The sequence below is a fragment of the Carcharhinus amblyrhynchos genome, chromosome 18 (assembly GCF_965287045.1).
Source record: "Carcharhinus amblyrhynchos chromosome 18, sCarAmb.v2.hapA, whole genome shotgun sequence".
NCBI lineage: Eukaryota > Metazoa > Chordata > Chondrichthyes > Carcharhiniformes > Carcharhinidae > Carcharhinus > Carcharhinus amblyrhynchos.
In genome coordinates, this window is record NC_137341.1 from 10,689,591 (window position 1) to 10,711,385 (window position 21,795).

A 21,795-nucleotide genomic window follows, 5' to 3' on the forward strand; every position below is an offset into this window, starting at 1 on the left:
ATTCGGGAGCAGGTCCCACCTTAAAGAGATGCCAACCAGCAGCTGTCTACTCCTTGCAGAGACAGGAGCTGCAATGGACTGAAGGGGAAGTGCTTGAACATGCTTGAGCCAAAATTCTGGAACTGCACAGCAAGATACGGTTATGGGTTCCCACAGTGGGGAGGGATGGGAAGGCATGGGGGGGGGGGGGGGGGGGGGGCTAAGGGGATGGAATGATAGAAAGTGGCTATTGGGGTGTTGGGGATGAAACTAGGCAGGGATGGAAGTCCAGCAGCCACCAAACCTTAAGGGAGTGAGCGGACACCGAATGTTGGAGGGGGACCTCTGATGGAGACCATCCCTCTTCCCACCCAAGTCTTCAGCCCAATCATTTTCACGCTTCCCCACATCCGGGAAATCCTCCCACCAGCTGAAAGACTGAGGCTGGGTGCGAAACAGCCCTTAAATGGCAATGCTTAAGGCCATGCTGACTGGAGCAGGGTGAGATGAGCCTTTCCAAGGCTATGCCTGTCCCCGTTGTGAGGTCAGGACGGGCGGAAACCAAGAAAAGATACTATTCCTTCTTCCCTCACCTAAAAACCTGCCGGCAGAGTGTGTGAAAATATGACCAGGGATTCAAATATATAGATCTTTAAAATGGCACGAACAGGTTGATGTCAAATATTAAATTTTAATTTATTCTGCTGGATTTACAAGTGGAATTTTTAGAATGAGGCCATTTCAACTTTTAAAACAAAGACCCCGCGTTAAGATGGCTGCCACGTGTCATCTGATATGTCTGCAACTGCAATTTGGTCAAGTTTCTGAAGTTCTCACTGTCCAGTCAACTCAGTATGGAACTTCACACCTGCTGATGTCAAAGATTATTTCAAAGATGGACTGAAACTTAAAATGGCTGCCACCATTTACATCACTATAAAGCCACATTCCATTCAGTCAGGCTGGAGACAGAGAGTCTATAGGGACAATGGGAAGAATTTTCCCAAAATCTGACAGAGAGCGGGATTTTCCAGCCAAACTCGCCTCAAACCTGAAAAATCCTGCCCAACAGACCTTTGCATAGTCCGCTCCCCGCCCAATATGATTCCCATATTGGGTGGGATGGGAGAATTCCAGTGAGAGTCTCAGGTTCAGACTGAAAATTGGAATTTTCACTGCAGACTTCCTGGCACTGAGTGCATGAAGAATCTGGGGATATGATTTGCGCCATCACTCTGGAAGGGCGTGGTCTGATAGAGTCCGCATGGCTGCTCCACAGAGATTGGGGTGCCATCTTTATAAGGTGTCCTGATATGCGGTGGAATTAAACTCCCCCACTCAGCTCCACGGACATGGAGCACCCGCCCCCTCCCCTCCAAAGCATCGGCCATTCCCCACCACCACCACATAAGCACTGGGATATCCCCCTCACGGATACTGCCTTCCCCCTTCCATGCATCAGGGCACCCTCCCTTCCCCTTCACAGGCATCAAACCCCCCCCCGCTCCAGACATCACACTACCCACTCACAGGCATTGGCCCTTGCCCCCACACAGGCATCAGGGTGCACCACCCCACCACATATAAGGGGAACCCCCACGAATGGGTCTCCCTAGTGGCCTTGCCCCTGGAATGCCAACTAGTGCTGTCAGGTTGACACTACCAAGACAGAGTGCCAGGGGGCCATGCCCCTCACCACCCAGGAGGTAGACTGTGTGGTCACCATAGCTGGTTTTGGTTTTTGAAAACCAATAGTGATTTGTGCTGCCATGATGTCACAATGGCTGGGTGGGATGATATAATAAAGGGCAGAAGACATGGCGTTAAGCCCTGCAATGAGATGTACATTCATTATAAAATATGCCAATCAGGCTCATGCCCTTCCTGGGTGTGAACCTGATAGCATCATTGGAGAGAAGATTTCATTCAAAAATCTTACTGGCACAAATCCCACTGCTGGCCGCTCATGAGATTTAGTGGTCCTAACGGTATTTGCACCCACGGCTCATGAGACCGCTAAATTGTGACCAGTGGCTACCTTAGAGGTGTTGATATGTTGATATGGAATACTTAGTCAATCAGAATTGATGGCTTGGACATTAAAAATTAATCACTTAATACAATAGTCAAGCTCTAACCAATTGTGAGTTCCCTAGCAGAAATATATGAATCATCGATTGTCATGGGTGAGGTGCCTAAAGATTGGAGACTGGCAAATGTTGTGCCTTTGTTTAAAGAGGAAAAGCCTGGGAACTTCAGGCCAGTAAGCCTCACATCTGTGGTGGGTAAGTCGTTGGAAGGTATTTTGAGAGACAGGATCTAAAAGCATTTAGAGATGTAAGGACTGATTAGGGACAGTCAGCATGGCTTTGTGAGTGGAAAATCATGTCTCACAAATTTGATTAAGCTTTTTGAAGGAGTAACCAAGAAGGTAGATGAGGGCAGGGCAGTTGATATTGCCTACATGGACTTTAGCAAGGCCTCTGACAAAGTACTGCATGGTAGGCTGTTGCATAACGTAAAATCTCACAGGATCCAGGGTGAGGTATCTAAGTGGATACAAAATTGGCTTCTTAACAGAAGCCAGAGGTGGTTATAGAGGGCTGTTTTTCAAACTGGAGGCCTGTGACCAGCAGTGTGCCTCAGGGATCAGTGCTGGATCCACTGTTATTTGTTATTTATATTAATGATTTGGATGAGAATATAGGAGGCATGGTTAGTAAATTTGCAGATGACGCTAACTGGACAGTGAAGAAAGTTATCTCCAATTGCAACAGGATCTTGATCAATTGGCTTGTGGGCTGACGAATGGCAGATGGAGTTTAATTTAGACAAATGCAAGGAGATGCATTTTGGTAGATTGAACCAGGGCAGGATTTACTCAGTTAATGGTAAGAGCATTGGAGAGACTTAGAGAACAAAGAGACCTAGGGATACATGTTCATAGCTCCTTGAAAGTGGAGTCACAGGTGGACAGAGTGGTGAAGAAGGCATTCAGCATGCTTGGTTTCATCGGTCAGAACATTAAATACAGGACTTGCGACATCTTGTTGAAGTTGTACAAGACATTGGTGAGGCCACACTTGGAATACTGTGAGAGTTCTGGTCACCCTATTATCGAAAGGATATTATTAAACTAGAAAGACTGCAGAAAAGATTTACTAGGATGCTACCAGGACTTGATGGTTTGAATTATAACGAGAGGCTGGATAGACTGGGACTTTTTTCTCTGGGGTGATCTTATAGAGGTCTATAAAATAATGAGGGGCACAGATCAGCTAGATAGTCAATATCTTTTCCCAAAAGTAGGGGAGTCTAAAACTAGAGGGCACAGGTTTAAGATGAGAGGGGAGAGATACAAAAGTGTCCAGAGGGGCAATTTCTTCAGAGGGTGGTGAGTGCGTGGAACAAGCTGACAGAGGTGGTAGTAGTGGTAGAGGCGGGTCCAATTTTGTCTTTTAAAAAGCATTTAGATAGTTAAGATATCTATATAGGGATATGGGCCAAATGCAGGCAATTAGGATTAGCTTAGAAGTTTGAAAAAAAAAGGGTGGCATGGACAAGTTGTGCCAAAGGGTCTATAAGCCTCTATGACTCTATAACCAGAAATCAATTATCTTATGTAGAATACCTAATCAAATGGAGATAGAGATCTTGTGATTGGGATCACTATTTTGAAGTAGCTTTTTTAAAACTCATTCAAGAAATGTGTGTGTCTATTGCCCATCCCCAATTGCTCCTGTGGTGGAGAAAAAAAATCATAAAGATGGATACCTGGCATAAAATAGCTGCCCAGCAATGAAGGGTTAAAAGACATTAAGCAGGCACTGACTTTCAATGCAAGACAGCTACTTGAAAATTAAACATACAGGACAGACAGTTATTTGAATTAAACATGCAGGGAACAAATACCGCAGGAAGCCAGGCACCTTAAAGATAAAGACAGTCCTGGGACAATGGGGTCTGATAGAGAGATGAGCCACAAGTAGGAATAGGAATACATAAATGCAGGAATAAGTCATTGATAAAGAGGAAATGTATCCATTCATGGAACAACGTGATATTAAAATGCTCATGTCTGTATCTGTCTATAACAATGTGTTAAACGATCGTTCACCTGTTTGATTACGATGATGTGTTAATGATGTCCGCATCTATTGTGTAGAAGGTATAAAGATGGACCGCTCCTATTGTATCATTGAGGGAAGATAGCTGTCCAGTACTGCAGAGTGCCAGTGCCTTTTCTCCACGAAGCTTCGTTAAATAAAATTATATTGTTGCACCCCCAGTCTGACTCCTAGGTGGTAATTTTCCACAACACTCCTTTAAATGAGTGGCTTGCTAGGTAATTTTAGAGGGCATTTAAGAGTCAATCACAGTGCTGTGGATCCAGAGTTGCATCTATGCCAGACCGTAAGGATGGCAGATTTCCTCCCCTAAATAACATTAGTGAACCAAATGGATTTTTACAACAATCAGCAATGGATTCTTTGGTGAGATGGTGGTGCAGGGGAAGCAATTCAGAGACCAGGTAATCCTTTGGGAGCACAGGTTCATATTCCACTATGGCAGCGGGTGGAATTTAAATTCAATTTTAAAAATGTGGAATCATAAATTAGTCCACAGCGACTATGTCACTATAATCAATAGTTATAAAAGCCCATCTGGTTAAAAAATGTATTTTAGGGAAGGAAATCTGCCATCTTTACCTGGCATAGGATACATGTGACCCTAGATCCATAGAAATGTGGTTGATTTGTAACTGGATTCTGAAACGGCCAAGCAAGCCACTCATTTCAGGGGCAATTAGGAATGGGTTTTGCCAGCAACACTCACAACCCATGAAAGAATAAAAAAAATGCTTAACTTTAACTTAGAGTGAACACCCACAGCGAGAAATATGTTTTGGTGCTTGTGTAATTACCTTTGACCTCAGTCCAGGAACTTGTTGAGTACAATTTCTATCCAGTGACTGCTTAGATTTAGGATTTGGCTCTCTGTTTCTTTCATTAGTACACTTCTAAGAGCAGATGAATTAATCCTTCAGAGATGAGCAATTCAAACCACCCCACGATGCCAGTTTTTCCTTCTATCATTCCTGTAGATGCTTCTCCACAATGGAATGCACCACGGCGAGCATTGATTTGCATTGTTAACACACTGCACAATGTGCTGGAGGACTGCCGTGCTTTTACTTAAATCAATGTGCTGATAAAGTCCTGTAGAGTTGACCATTAGCGTAAAAGGAAATGGCTATGCTAATCTTAACCCCTTGAATACAGTTGTGAGCCTGCATTGTAGCAGCAGGTCTAAGCCATTATTGCACAAATGATAGAAGGTTCTGGCATTTAGGATAAAGACAAGGTGAATGTAACTATGGACATACCCAGCAGCCAGAATTGGGATCTTCACATTTTTCCGTTGTGTAGTTAGCAAGCTGATACTCTGCACAGTTCTCAGTGGCATTACACGAGTAACAAGAGATTTCAGTCCTGGGTACAGACGTTGTGGTTCCCTGCAAATTGCAGAGAAATTTGAGTTCCATTATCAGTTCTACATTCTGCCCGTCATACACGTTTACTTCAGATCAGATATTTCATAAAAAGGGAATAACATAAATATTTGAAAACAGAAGGATGTTAAATGACACAGGAGAGGGCAAGTATATGAAAATACAATGGACAACTTCAGTTGAAGCATTAGCTTAGACAAAACAGGCTGAGTAATCTCCTGTGCTGTGGTGATGACAAATTCTGAAAATGAAGCATTGGAGTGTATTTGAACAAATAGTGAGGAAAATATCCTTTAAAATTAGTTGAGTTAAATACAGAGTAGCCTCCATTATCTAATACAATGGTGGGTTCTCTCCAGTTGATAATGAAATTTGGCAAGTAGCTGTGGGTATCTGCAAAATGTGTGTCTTATGTGCTCAGCAAGATTTCAAGCAGTAAATCAAAGACAAGCACAGCATAAATAAAAAGAAGCAATTTTACACGTGTAAGCGGGCTTTTTACTGAACTTACAGCAGAGTGGGAGAAGCCCTGAGGACAGGCATCCCCTATTCAGTTTTATTCAGAGAGTAAAGAAACTAAAACACCTGACACAAATCTTTGTCCTGTGAAGCACTGGCACATTTTAACTAATCCATCCTGAATAATTGCTAATTGTACAATTGTGATGAAATTATTAGCGAAATAAAGAAGGATGACCTAAGTTCAGGAAACCAGGATGTGGAAACGGTTTGGATAAAGATGAGAAATGGTAAAGGCAAGAAGGCACTTGTGGGAGCCGTGTACAGGCCCGCTGTGAAAATCTCCAACTCAAAAGGGATTATAAAGATTGGAAAATCATGAAACCCTTCTTTGAGTCTTGATTGCTCTGGTGGGAAGCAATCAAGAGGAACATCAAGAAGTTCTTCATCCATAACGATGGTCAGAAGGTGGGAGAGAGAAAGATTGGGGGGAAATGTTCTGACTTCAGAAAAGCATGCGGAATCTGCTCTGACTGCAGTCGATGGGGATCAATGTCAAGGAGAATCTCCAAGGAGAGCCAGCAAGTCTCACTCTTTGCTTCAGAGGCCTCCAAGATCATCTTCCGATCCAGGGTCTGCTCCATGGAGCAGGATGAAACGTGCTCATGTTTCTTCTTCCAAAAGGTACACCGAGAGACCTCTGTTATCAGTAGCTTGAAGGAAGAAGATGGCACTGTAAAGTCCTGTGAATGACATGGCTGTCTTCTGCTTGGACCCATCGTCAGTTCACAGGCTCCTCAAAGTCTGCGATCTGAACTAGCCTCGAGAGCCAAGGTTAACTGGGGCAAGAGCGAAGCCATGTTCTTTAAGAACTGAGCTGACTGATCCTTTGTCCCCTTCACTGTCAGACCAGATTAGCTCAAGATACTGGGGATATGGTTCAGAGCAGCTGGGGCGTGCACTAAAAACTGGGAGGAGCAAATTGCAAAGGTAAAAAAAAACTGGGCATGTGGGAGCAACGTTCTCTCGCCATTGCTGGAAAAAACCTGGTCATCCGGTACGAGGTACTTTCTGTTTTGATGTACGTAGTGCAAGTTGTCCTATGTCACAGCAGTCACCTGAGCCTTCTTCAAATTCATCTGGAGATCCAAGGTGGATCGTGTCTGAAGGGACACCATGCACAAATCTCTGGAGAAGGAGGGAAAAACGTTCCCAATGTTGCCATCATCTCGATGGCCACCTTTGCGTGCAGCAACATCAAGTTGTGCGTAGATCTTCGGAACACAAACACGAAGTGCCAGTACTTAGGATGGGCAGCACAGTGGCACAATGATTAGCACTGCTGCTCACAGTGCCAGGGACCCAGGTTCAATTCTCATCTTGGATCACCTTTTGTGCAGTCTACATGTTCTCCCCATGTCTGCGTGGGTTTCCTCCAGGGACTCTAGTTTTTTTCCCACATGCTGGTTAGGTGCATTGGCCATGCTAAATTCTCCCTCAGTGTGACTGAACAGGTGCCAGAGTGTGGTTACTCAGGCATTTTCACAGTAACTTCATTGCCATGTTAATATGAGCCTACTTGTGACACTAATAAATAAACTTAAAACTTACTGAGGTTCTACCTGTCCCTGGTGTTGTGAAGGATGGATCTGGCCAGGTTGCCATGGAATGCTCCAAGTAGTTGGATTGCATCACCTGTCCCTCGCGGAGAAATTTATTCAGAAAAACACGCGATCAAGCAGTGGTCTGTGTGTAATGTCCTCGAGGCTCTGAAGGAAAAGGAGATGGATTCCGTTGGATGGTTCCCTGAGAAGACTGTCAGACTCATCTGGCAAAATGCTTCATCAGCACAACTTTCAAACGAGCACCAAGACCTAACTTGTCTGGAGGTGAGAAGGCACTCCCTGTCAGATGCACACGCAAGGTCTCAGCAGTACTGAAGCTGGGGGGGATGAGACAGTCATAAGAACATAAGAACATAAGAAATAGGAGCAGGAGTAGGCCATCTGGCCCTTCGAGCCTGCCCCGCCATTCAATAAGATCATGGCTGATCTGTCGTGGCTCAGTTCCACTTTCCGGCCCTCTCCCCATAACCCTTAATCCCCTCTCTTATCAAAAACCCATCAACCCGCTTCTTGAAAATATTTAGCGAGGCAGCCTCCACCACTTCAACGGGTAGAGAATTCCAGAGATTCACCACCCTTTGAGTGAAGAAGTTCCTCCTCAACTCCGTTCTAAAACGCCCCCCCTTTATCTTGAGGCTGTGCCCCCTAGTCCTACTGTCTTTTTTGAGCGGGAAGAGTCTCTCCACCTCTATCCTATCCATCCCATTCATCATCTTATACGTCTCAATGAGATCTCCCCTCAATCTTCTAAACTCCAACGAGTACAAGCCTAGTTTATTCAGCCTCTCCTCATAGTTCAACCCCCTCAACTCCGGTATCAGCCTAGTAAACGTCCTCTGCACTCCCTCCAAGGCCAAAATATCTTTGCGCAGGTGCGGCACCCAAAACTGCACACAGTACTCCAGCTGCGGCCTCACCAATGCCCTATACAGCTGCAGCAAGACCTCCCTACTTTTATATTCAATCCCCTTCGCTATGAAGGCCAGCATCCCATTCGCCTTCCTGACCACCTGCTGCACCTGCAAGCTGGGTTTTTGCGACTCATGCACAAGGACCCCGAGGTCCCTCTGCACCGTCGCCTGCTGCAGTTTTTCGCCCCGTAAGTAATAGTCCTTCCTACCATTCTTCCTACCAAAGTGGACCACCTCACACTTGCCAACATTAAATTCCATTTGCCATTTCCTGGCCCATTCGCCCAGCCTATCTAGATCCTTCTGCAGACTCTCCACACCCTCCGCACAATTTGCCGTTCCCCCAATCTTGGTGTCATCCGCAAATTTCGACACCCTACACTCGGTTCCCTCCTCCAGATCATCTATATAAATGGTAAAAAGCTGAGGCCCCAGCACCGACCCCTGGGGCACTCCACTAGTCACCATCCGCCAATCCGAATAGCACCCGTTGACCCCCACTCTCTGCCTCCTATTTGACAACCAATCCTCTATCCACGCTAACACCCTACCCCCAACTCCAAGTCCCCTGACCTTCTGCAATAACCTCTTATGAGGTACTTTGTCAAACGCCTTCTGAAAATCCAGAAAGACCACATCCACCGGCTCTCCTCTATCGACCGCCCTAGACACATCCTCATAGAACTCCAGTAAATTTGTCAGACACGACTTCCCTTTAATGAAACCGTGCTGCGTCTGCTCTATCAAGCAATTCCCTTCAAGATGCCTCGCAATTTCCTCCTTAATGACGGATTCTAACATTTTACCTACCACAGACGTTAAACTAACCGGCCTATAATTCCCCGCCTTTTGCCTGGCACCCTTCTTAAACAACGGCGTAACATTAGCCGTTTTCCAATCTTCCGGCACTTCCCCGGAATCCAGCGATGTCTGGAAAATAACCACCAATGCATCCACTATAACCTCCGCCATTTCTTTCAGTCGCATACTTCCTTGTAGAATGTGCCTTTGCAAAGAAGGTCTGGAAAGAGATGCAGTGGTATTTGTCGAGGTTCATACTGAGCAGCTCTGTGACGCAGGACTCTGTGCTCAATGGGCTGTTCCCAGGGGACGCACATCGAGACAAACATCAACTACTGCTGGAAGGTCAAATATGCCTTTTGGTCTGCCCGAAGTCGTTGATCTTCCAGTGCAAAGAATTGTCCTTGACTGAGCATTGCAGAATGGCACATTCCAAGCTCCAGAACTATGTGCTGAGGGACATACTGAAGCTTGGGGCCGCCAAGGCACAATGGGGAAAGACCACCAAGTAAGACCTTGCAGCCAATGTACACCTAAGGGCTAGTAACTGGAAAAAGCCTCGGACTGTCTATAAACTCTAACTGTCTGTAACTCTGTCAAAGCATCACAAAGTGCAATCTGACTAACGTACATAACTTTGGACTTGTATTGAAATATATGTAATATTCTTAGACTGAACACAGTGGAAATTTTGATCTCAGGACAAACGTAAATGTGATTGCTTTTTACTTTTGTAATGATCAGGAATATTTCTGACGTATTTTCAGATTACGTATGAAAAAGTATATTTTTGAAATTAATAAAAGATGTGGTAGGGTGCAGCATAAAGGAAGAAATAATGGGAGCTTGTCAGAAAGACACAGCAATAATTTTTTAATTTATATATAGACTGGAAAAGTACAGTTTCTTAGAACAGCACATTTTGGAACCAACCAGAGAACATGCAATACTAAACATGGTAGTGTCCAATGAGATGGAATTAATTAATGAAATCACAGTGGAAGTGCCCCTTGGAAGCAATCATAATATGATTGAATTTTGCATTCAGTTTGAGGGAGAGAGGAGTGGGTCCAATACTAAGGCTTTAAACTCAAATAAGGGCAATTCTGAGCACATGAAATCAGAGCTGACTAAAGTGAATTGGCAAATTGGGATAGGTCAATAGAGATGCAGTGGCAAACATTTAAGGGGATATTTCAGAATACATACAATCTAACAAGTAAGAAAATGTCCAAGGGACTGACATGTGTGGTTAACTGGAAAGGTTAAAGACAGTATGAAACTTAAAGAAAAAGCATATAATTGTGCAAAGGCAGGTGGAAGGTCAAAAGATTGATGATATAAGGAACAGCAAAGGATGACTAAAAGATTAATAAGGAGGGAATATTAGAATATGAGACAAAGGTAGCCAGTAATATAAAAGAAAGTAAGAGTTGCTATAAATATTTAATAAAGAAACGAGTTTACAAAGTGCGCACTGGTTCTACAGAAAATGAGTCTGGTGAATTCATCATGAGAAACAAAGAGATGGCAGATGAATTGAACAGATATTTTGCATTGTCGTCACGATAGAGGATACAAGAAACATTCCAGAAACAGCTATAAATCAGGTGGTGGAAGGGAGGGAGGGAGGAATTCAGGAAATTTACAGTGACCAGAGAAGTGGTACTTAGTAAATTGTGGAGCTTAAGCTAGCAAGTGCCCGGGTCCTGATGGACATCGTCCTGGGGTCTTTAACGAAGTGGCTAGTGAGATAGTTGAAGCATTGGTTTTAATTTTCCAAAACTGCCTAGATTCAGGGAAGGTCTCATAAGATTGGAGAACAACAAATATAACTCCATTATTCAAAAAGCGAGGGAGACAGAAAGTGGGAAACTAGAGGCGTTCTATTAATTGTGTGATTAATCGTATTCAATGATGAACCTTAACTGGGGATTCCCTTGTGCTCAAAAAGAATATGTAGGAGCAGACTGAAATGTGTTGATTAGGTTTTGGGGGTTCGTGTTTGTAATGTATGTCTCTGTAAATAAAAGAATGAAGAAATACTTGCATTTATATAGTGCCTTTCACAAAACCACCAGACATCTCAAAGCACTTTGCAGACAATGAAGTGACTTCTGAAATGTAATCACTGTTTAAATATAGGAGATGTAAGCAGCTAAACTACGCACAGCAAACTCCCACCTACAGCAACATAATAATGACCAGATAATCTGCTTTTTTGTTGACTGAGGGATAAATATTGGCGAATGCAATAACCCTCCCAAGGCCCATGGGAAATCTCTGATTGATCTCCCTGGGGGTATTTTTGAATATGACTTCCCCTGGTAACAGGCAATGGCCTGCCCTGCTCATCTGAGTCTTTTGTAAAGCAGGCCCAGGACTGGTTTATCTACAGAAAGTAAAGTAAAATCACTACTGTGCTGTAAAGGGACTAGCCCCAGCTTGGGACAAGTAGTTCTGCAGGCTCATGATAAAATCTGAATGAATTCACCTCTCCCCTCATGAGGCTCCCACTAGGACCTGCCATTGGCACAACTGGCACTACCAGGTATGAACCTATTGTAACCTGTGCCAACATGACCTGTAGTTGGCGTATTTGAAGATGTGGCAGGGGAAAATATCTGGCTGGGGAATGGATTAATAATATTAAAATGGTTGGAAATGTATCTAATCATTTTATTTAATTTTGTACTGTTCTCAACCTTTTATTTCTTTATCGTCATTCTTCATTTTTCTTCCCCCTAGTCTTTCCCCCTACTTTATCTCCCCTTTCTTTCCCCCCTTTAGCTTCCCCTCCCCCTTTTTTCTAAATTTTACCTCTGTCCCACCCATTCTGCCCATCCCCTCCCTCCCACATCTTCATCTGTCACAGCTTACTCTCTGATTTCAGCTTCTCTGCCGATTGGACATTCACACCCTTTATTCACTCTATGGACTGCCATTAGCAGCCTTTTCTCCCTGGTTTCTGTGGCTATGACTCATCTTCCATTCCCTCATCCTGCAGTATAAATATCTCCCACCTTCTTTGCCTTTTAGCTTTGACAAAGGGTCATCTGGACTCGAAACATCAGCTCTTTTCTCTCCTTACAGATGCTGCCAGGCCTGCTGAAATTTTCTAGCATATTCTCTCTTGGTTTCAGATTCCAGCATCTGCAGTGATTTGCTTTTATCTTAGGAAATGTATCTAAAGCTGATGTGAAACTAATGACATCACCAGCAAGGGGTGGGGAAGATCTGAAGTTGCAATCTTGCGACTTCCAGAACTTGAGGCCCTGCTGGCAAGATACCACCCACTGTTTATGAGACCGTTCTATGTTCACATTGGTTGTTTTGCTTTCCTACAGTGATTACACTTCAAAAAAAATACTTTAGAAAAGACTGGAAAGCTGCTTGGGACATCCTGGGGTCATACAAGGTCTTTATTTCTGATATCTGTTGGTAAAATTATCCATTCCGCGTGTGAAAATATAGTAAGGTATTTAGATATAGTAAAGCATGACCGGAATAAGCACACTTGAAATTATTTTTTTTTGCTCACAGATACTTGGCCTTAATAGAAGGAGCAGAAACACTTGAAGAGTCTTACTGTAAGCCAATAGTCTGTAGGTATGACTTCAATATCTGTGTCAGGGGCTAAAAAAGAGAGAGAATACACACGTCATTTCTTTATAGAAAAGCATAGTAAAATGCATAGAAATGACAATAAATCAACATAACTCGTCACGTACAATTTAAAGATAAGTCAGACGAACAGAAATATTCAACTCTTTTAGTCCATATGTCATTCAGCTGGATCAAACCCAATGTTCCACATCACTCAGTGGAAATTTCAAACAATGCAGCATCCTCAGGGTTGGAGGCTCTGCTTTTTTATTCTATTGTAGGAGATGTGAGCATCACTGGAAGGGCCACCTGTAATTGCCCTGAGACTTGCTTGACCATTTCAGCAGGCAACAACTTTAGCCTCACTGGGTAAGGATGGCAAATTTCCATTAGTGAACCAGAGGGGCTTTAATAACAATCAAATTCTTGTAATTAGTACAAATATGTAAATATTTGAGACATGGATATAGTTTTTTAAGTATTGAAATGTAGACACTGTAATTTGGACAGATCTGTAAAAATGTTTTGATTCCACATTGCTTTGCTATTCGAAGCCCTGTACATTTGCAATGGATTACTTGAGATTTTTATGAATAAAGTATATTTTTGGAAAAAAAAATAATCAGCTGCCATGGCAGGATTTGAACCTGTGTCCCCAGAGCATTTGCCCGGGCTCTGGATTAGTAGTCCAGTGACATTACTGCTATACCACCATCTCATCAGTGTGTCTTCAAGTAAACATGCTTCTTAAATAACCTAGCTGTAATTTAAGATTGTTGTTCTGTTCTGGATTTCCCTTCCAAACGAAAAAGTTTCTTTCTTACCATCCTACTGAATCCCTTCATTGTTTTAGACAACTTGATTAATTCACTCCTCAGCCTCCTAAAGTCATAAGAATAAGCAACTGGGCATCCTAAATTAAACCTTTCATCTTGGTAAATCAGTATTGTACTTTCTCCCTAATATATTCTTCCTGATGTTCCTAAAATTGAATGTAGTATCCAGACAGGGACTGGCCAAGATTCTGTACAATTAAAGTATCAGTCCCTCCATGTTGCAACAAAGAAAAACATTCTCTGACTTCATGAGATCTTTTGATTAGTTTTTGAACCTATATACTAGCTTTTAGTGATGTGTACTTGGACACTTAAACTACCTTTGCTCCACCACAGCTTCTAGTTTCTTGCCATTGTCTTTCTTGCATTTCCACATGAACTCCATTTGCCATACTGTTGTCCACTATCTTAATTTACCAACATCCCATTGTAACACACTGCTGCCATCTACATAGCTTTACTGTTCCTCTCACTTCATGTCATCTGCAAACTAGGATATACAAATAAATCTGTAGAATGTACTTGTAGAATGCTCACTGAAGCATATGGCTTCGGAATATTGTTTAATTGGTATCACAAGTATACAATTATACAGGGACACAATAGAGAAAAGTCCTTGATTATTCTTTTTTAATTTCAGAGGATTTAATTGTTGTAAATGATTTTGCTTTGAGATTTTGAAAAGATGTCATTGATTCTTTGTGTTGATTCATCATCATTCATATAAGTAGTTACATCTCCTGAATCAATGAGGCTATGAACAATCAATTAGGCAGCAAGTTTCCCCGTCTTGTCGACACTCCTGTTGATTGCAATCACATGGAATCCATTAAGTTTACAGAAAAAGGGCACTGTGAAGAAACAAATGAAAGCCACCACACTTACTGAGCAAACACTGTGCGGTTTAGCCTCATTAAAACAAACTGAAATTGTCTCCAGGCTTCAGTCTCATTGTGACAAACAGATTAGCAGTTCCTATGGCAACAATTATAATAGATTTTAGCCCTGGCATGAACAGTCACAAACTTGAGTGAGGTGAACCTTCCCCATCTTCACGATGGCTGTGTGGTTAAACTTACTGAAAGATAGGGATCAGGAAGGAATTCCTAATTTGAGGCAGCATGGTGGCACAGTGGTTAGCACTGCTGTCTTACAGCGCTAGGAATCCTGGTTCGATTTCTGGCTCAGGTCACCGTCTGTGTGGAGTTTGCACATTTTCCCTGTGTCTGCATGAGTTTCCTATGGGCGCTTCGGTTTCCTCCCGCAGTCCAAAGATGTGCTGGTTAGGTGCATTGACCATGCTAAATTCTCCCTCAGTGTGTCTGGACAGGCGCCGGAGTGTGGCAACTAGGGGATTTTCACAGTAACTTCATTGCAGTGTGAAGGTAAGCCTACTAGTGACTAATAAATAAACTTTAACTTTTAAATTTTTAAGGCCAGTCTGTGGTGTTAGAAGTGTTGCAACTGGCCATGTCGTTCCTAAGCAGAAACTAACAAAAAAACTCAATGAGCAATATTTTTGGTCAGATCAACGGACTTTTAACTGGTCTGTCAAATTTTTCGTCTCACCCATGACGATTCTTGTGGCAGGTAGGACCAGAAAATGTATGTTTATTTGTCCCTGAGCATACTGTTGTCTTCAGTTGTGGTTATTATAGTACCTGTCATGTAGAAAAATGTTCCAAGATGTTTCAAAATAGACACCATGCCAAAGAAGGAAATATTATGAACTGTGACCAAAAAGCCTGGGCAAATTAAGTTTTATGGAGAGACTTAAAGTAGGAGATATTAGAGATGGAGAGATTTAAGGAGGAATTTCAGTCTAGAATATACAGATTACAGGTGAAAGCACAGTGAAACATAATTGGGAGAGAAGTGAGGGGTGATGCACAAGAAGCTAAAGACAGAAGAAAACAAAGGTCTGGGAGGGTTGGAGTACTACAGGTTTGAAAGATAAGGAGGGGGTGAAGCCATAAACAAAAGTAGATACAAAGGGGAGAATTTTAACTCGAAGGCATCAGAAATATAGAAATGAAAAACAGGAGTAGGCCATTCGGTCCTTCAAGTGTGCTCCGCCATTTATTTTGATCATGGCTGATCATTGAATTCAATATCCTGATTCCCCCTTCCTCCCATATCCCTTGATCCCTTTAGCATCAAGAGCTATATCTAATTTCCTCTTGAAATCAGACAATGTTTTGGCCTCAACTACATTCTGTGGTAGTGAATTCCACACACTCACCACCCTCTGGGTGAAGAAATTTTTCCTCACCTCAGTTAGAATCATAGAATCCCTATAGTACAGTAGATATTCTGGCTACAACAGGACAGATAAGACTGGAGCAATCCCACTAAGCTAGACAAAACAGTTGAGGCATTGGAGGAGAGTGGCATGGTGGACTGTGCTAAATGTTGTAGAGAGATCAAGGATCACAGTGAATATACGATGGTCACAGTCATAGATAATATTGCGACTGCATCTCTACGACGTGCTTTGAGATGGTTTTCTGCATTAACAAGTTGCTATTAAAATGCTTAGTTGAGGCAAGTTCCAACTCAGCTTGATAGCTTCACAGTTGAGCAAGCAATGTCAAGACTGAGAAATGAAAGTTAAATGTGGAACCAGGAGATGGGTGGCAAGCATGGAAATTTACCCCAACCTTTGTAACAACAAAACCTAAACAAAATAGTAATAATTACACCTCAAAAATAATTTATTCCCTGTAAAGCATTTGGGATGTCCTGACCAAAAGAAAAGTCTTTATAAATGCAACATCTGCATCAGAATAAAAAGGGAAAAAAACTATTAAAAAAAGCAAAATTACTCCACATATCTTTATTAATTGTTTTGGTTACAGTCGCCAATTACACACACAAGGAAAAATAGCTTACCTTTTTGGGAACTGGAGAAACCTAAAAATGTAAAATCAGAAAACATAATTAGAATCAAATATACTCCAAGGTTCGCAAATCATGTTCAAAATGTTACACTGTTTTTGGGAAATTGCACTAAATTTCTCTCCAGAAGTTTGTTCTTTGAACATTTTCTGCTGATTATTAAACTGAGTAGCAACTTTAGCACCTGGGCTCTAGATTGCTTCAAATAGCTTAAAAATCTTTCATCCTAACTACAGCTGCCACGTTTCAATTCATCAAGGGCCCTTCATGTGCAACAGGTTACGATGCAAGCTCCCTGCAACAACTGAACTGTTGGTTGCAAATACATAAAAAAGAATGTGTCAATCATGAACAGGAACAGCTTGTGCTAGTACTCTGAGGGAGTAAACATCTTTCAGTTAATAGACATGAAAACAGGAAAGGCATGGTCCTTACCAAATCCTTCTCAGAGGATCTTTGGGGAAATTAATCCCCAGTCATCACTCAATAGTTCCTGCTCATATCACAAACTGGATAATAGAACCACTGCAGAAGGTGCACAAAAGATGCACAAGGATTACACCAGAACTGAGAGAAAAGAGAAACAAACTAGAACTCTTTCCTCTAGAAAAGAGAAGGCTGAACGGTGACCTAATATTGGTCTTTAAAATTTTGAAGGGACTTGATAGAATTGATGATGAGAATATGTTTCTACTTGGTGGAAGAATTCAAAACCAGTGATCACAATGATCAGACAGTCATTCATCAGTCCAGTAAAGAATTCAAAAGAGACTTCTTCAGGTTAGCATGTAGAACTTTAGGACAAAGAACAAAGAAAATTACAGTACAGGAATAGGCCCTTCGGCCCTCCAAGCTTGCACTGACATTGCTGCCAGACTGAACTAAAACCTCCTACCCTTCCAGGGACCATATCCCTCTATTCCCATCCTATTCATGCATTTGTCAAGATGCCCCTTATGGGATGCTGGCCTTCATAGCGAGGGGATTGAATATAAAAGTAGGGAGGTCTTGCTGCAGCTGTACAGGGCACTGGTGAGGCCGCAGCTGGAGTACTGTGTGCAGTTTTGGTCGCCGCACTTACGCAAGGATATTTTGGCCTTGGAGGGAGTGCAGAGGAGGTTTACTAGGCTGTAACCGGAGTTGAGGGGGTTGAGCTATGAGGAGAGGCTGAATAAACTAGGCTTGTACTCATTAGAGTTTAGAACAATGAGGGGAGATCTCATTGAGACGTATAAGATGATGAATGGGATGGATAGGATAGAGGTGGAGAGACTCTTCCCGCTCAGAAAGGGCAGTAGGACTAGGCGGCACAGCCTCAAGATAAAGGGGGGGGGCGGTTTAGAACGGAGTTGAGGAGGAACTTCTTCGGTCAAAGGGTGGTGAATCTCTGGAATTCTCTACCCTTTGAAGTGGTGGAGGCTGCCTCGCTAAATATTTTTAAGACGTGGGTTGATGGGTTTTTGATAAGCGAGGGGATTAAGGGTTATGGGGAGAGGGCGGGAATGTGGAACTGAGCCACGACAGATCAGCCATGATCTTACTGAATGGCGGGGCAGGCTCGAAGGGCTAGATGGCCTACTACTGCTCCTATTTCTTATGTTCTATAAGTCACTACCGAATCCACTTCCATTACCTCCCTGGGCAACGAGTTCCAGGCACCCACCACCCTCTGTGTAAAAAAAATCTGCCTCGTATGTCTCCTTTAGACCTTGTCCCTTGCGTCTTAAACCTGTGCCCCCTAGTATTTAACTTCCACCCTGGGAAAAAGCTTCTGACTATCCACTCTGTCCGTGCCTCTCAATCTTGTAGACTTCTATCAAGTCGCCCCTCAAACTCCATCGTTTCAGTGAGAACAAACCAAGTTTCTCCAACTTCTCCTCATAGCTGATATACCAGGCAACATTCTGGTAAGTCTTTTCTGTACCCTCTCCAAAACCTCCCCGTCCTTCTGGTAGTGTGCCAATCAGAATTGAACGCTATATTCCAAGTGCAACCTAACTAAAGTTCTATAAAGCTGCAATGTGACTTGCCAATTTTTAAACTCAGTGCCCCAGCCGATGAAGGCAAGCATACTGTATGCCTTCTTGACTACCTTTTCCACCTGCATTGCCACTTTCCGTGACCTGTGCAGCTGTACACCCAGATCCCTCTGCCTATCAATACTCTTAAAGGTCTGTCATTTACTATATATTTCCTATCTGTATTAGACTTTCCAAAATGCATTACCTCACACTTGTCCAGATTAAACTCCATCTACCATCTCTCTGCGCAAGTCTCCAACTGATCTATATGGAATAGATGAAGTGAATGGCCTGTACAGGTTTAAAGGGAAGCCAGATAAGTATCTGAGAGAAAGAGAAACAGAAGGATAGGGTGAGATGTGGTTGGGTGGAAGGAAATTCACTTAGTGTACAGACACTGACATAGACAATTGGGCTGAATGATCTGTTTCTATGCCGTATGGAACACAAGAACATGGAAACATGAATATAAACAGAGTGCTGGAAATACTCAGGTCTGGCAGTGTCTGTGGAGAGAGTAACAGATTTAATGGACTGGGCTTTTCAGGGTGCCATATTCCCTGCCCTGCCCGCTGACTGAAAAGTTATTTGTGAGCCTTTCCACTAACAAGCCTGCAGCCATTTTACTTTGGAAGCTGTTAACTTTCTCAGCCTGAGACTTTTACCCTCATCTGAAGAGGAAGTCCCACCTTAAAGAGCTGCTGGCCTGATTGGCTGGTGGGCATGTAGCCCCAGCAGCAGCAGCATGTTTGAGCAGCTGCCTGACACCTTTCCTGATCACCATACAATGAGACAGGTTGGGAGTGGGCAGGAGGGCAGTGGGAAGGCCACACACTGCATTTAACAATTCCTTTCATCTTTAAACCTGTTGCCAGGGGGCTGGAAATTACAGCCTAATGTTTTGAGTTGAAGACGAGCAATATTCAACTTGAAATTTTAACATTTCTCTTTCCAAAGATGCTGCCAGACCCAGAGTGTTTCTCTGTTTTCACTTGCTATTTCAGCATCTGCAGCATTTTGCTTTTGTTAACACGTGGAGGCTATTCAATCTCTTGAGCCTGTTTCACCATTTAAATAGATCTTGTTGGATCTGCACCTCAAGTCCATTTGACCCACCTTGGCTCCATAATTCCTGGATACTGTTAGCTAACAAATAATCTATCCACCTCAGTCTTGAGAGCCACAAGTGACCTAACTTCCACGGCCCATTGGCACAGAGAGTTTTGGATTTCTATGGTACTTTGTGTAAAGAAGTTGATTTGATTCACTATTCTATGCACAGTCTAAAATTCAGCATTAGTCTATCACTTACCATAAAGTGTCACTTTCAGCAGCAGAATTAAAGTAACTGGGTTCTTCGGAAAGGAAATGTTCTTAAACATTTTCAATAACCTGAAAGTGGAAAGAAATTTCTGTTCAAATTAAATTTGTTTATTAGTCACAAGTAGGCTTACATTAGCACTGCAATGAACTTACTATGAAAATTCCCTAGTTGCCACACTCTGGTGCCTGTTCGGGTACACTGAAGGGGAATTTAGCATGGCCAATTCACTTAACCGGCATGTTTTTCAGACTGTAGGAGGAAACCGGAGCACCCAAAGGAAACCCACACAGACACAGGGAGAACGTACAAACTCCACATAGACAGTGACCCAAGCCGGGAATTGAACCAGGATCCCTGGCACTATGAGGCAGCAGTGCCACTGTGCAACCCATAGAAATAAATGTCAAATATGGGAGGATGGGGATGGGGGGGGGGGGCATAGTGGAATCTGAAAAATAATTGTATTCAAGGACTATGACATTATGAAAAAAATGTTTGGGAAATCTTTTGGATTTGTTTCTCAATCCAAAGCAATCATATCTGAACTTATCACTGCAGCACATCCTAGTGACACCTCAGGAATGACACTTTTTTGCAGTACATAAAAGGTTTCCCATTTCCCCAACATTGGAAATAGGTGAGCTGAGGACAAGTTTGAGAATTTTAACATTTTTACCTTCTTACCCACCCCACCCCAATCTACCATTCTTGCAGGAGGCACCGGTGGGGTGAGGCTTAAAACACACCTGTTGACTTTCATCAGTATTAGAAACACTTGGTGACAGATTTGCAAAGCTGCATCAAGTGTGGCTTTGATGATGAAAGAAGTAGCGTGAGGAAAGGTTTTAAACAAGAGCTTTGAAATAGCTGCAATCCTGACAGTATTTGACCTTTATAGGGATTGTGGCCAATTAACCTATTTAATATATTCCTTTAATTTTAATATTTAAAATTCCTTTAATAATTACTGATATTTTTGACCTCGTCTGCAGTTACTTACCTCAGAAACCCAGCTGCTTCTCCTTCTCTTGATCCCTCACTGTGTTCCCCTTCCTCATCTGTTGAGAAGTGGTTCCAGAAAAAGATTGCCTCTGCCTCTGATGAAGTAATGTTTGGGTTTCCATGACAACTGCCGTTAAGTAAGAGAACGTAACTGGGGTTTGAATTGTTTCTTGGGAATACTTTCAGTGCAGAAAACAACTATGTTCTAGCAAGAGAATACTGGGATTTAATGTTTATGGTAATATCTGTATTTTAACAGTAAATGCTTCTGAACAAAATGAGCCTAATTCTTGGAATTCTCCTTTATTTCCAGGCATAGCTGTTGCTGAGAGGGTATCCTGCCATCCGCCTCAGAATAAGAATCCTGTAAATATTTAAGAGAAAGCTTGAGATAAATGCAATTCAACAGAAAATAATATAAAACCATGTGGGAGGCAATAAATTTAACAAAAACTGTAATACAGTTAAAAGAAAGCTGGCAAACTCTGGTGAAAAGTAGGAATATAAGGAAGTGCACAGGGAGAGCTAGGATTATATAAAACCTATGAAGATACAAGCACAGAGGGTGCCATTTCTACCTGAATAACATTCTTTATTTTGTGTATGTTTTGTCAACACTCTTCTTTGTCTTGCTGAATTTCACTGATTTACCCCTTTATGTTCCCATTACTATTGGTTGACAGCTAGGGGAGGGGTGTGAGAGGACAGTCTTCATTAGCTCCTGCCTGAATTTCAATAGAACTGTCAGGACAGATGTCTCAAAGGCTATCCATCAGAAGCCGAGAGGAAGCTCAAGACAATGGAGTCCATTGAAGTCACTG

The 21,795-nt window shown here is 42.6% G+C and overlaps 1 protein-coding gene across 3 annotated transcripts in view; it reads right to left on the reverse strand.

Annotated features, from left to right (window-relative positions):
* LOC145354835 (uncharacterized) overlaps positions 1–21,795 on the reverse strand; it is a 43,051-nt gene that overhangs the window by 7,675 nt on the left and 13,581 nt on the right. For 2 of the 3 annotated variants that reach the window (XM_080206351.1, XM_080206353.1), the window contains exons 2-6: positions 20,973–21,338; positions 19,961–20,040; positions 16,622–16,642; positions 12,877–12,923; positions 5,366–5,494 (exon numbers count right to left, since the gene is read on the reverse strand). In XM_080206351.1, coding sequence (XP_080062477.1) covers positions 5,366–5,494; positions 12,877–12,923; positions 16,622–16,642; positions 19,961–20,030 — 267 coding nt within the window. In that variant the 5' untranslated portion in view covers positions 20,031–20,040; positions 20,973–21,338. Of the gene's footprint in view, positions 1–5,365; positions 5,495–7,561; positions 7,720–12,876; positions 12,924–16,621; positions 16,643–19,960; positions 20,041–20,972; positions 21,339–21,795 lie in introns of those variants that run through there. The other variant, XM_080206352.1, reaches the window with a different exon arrangement.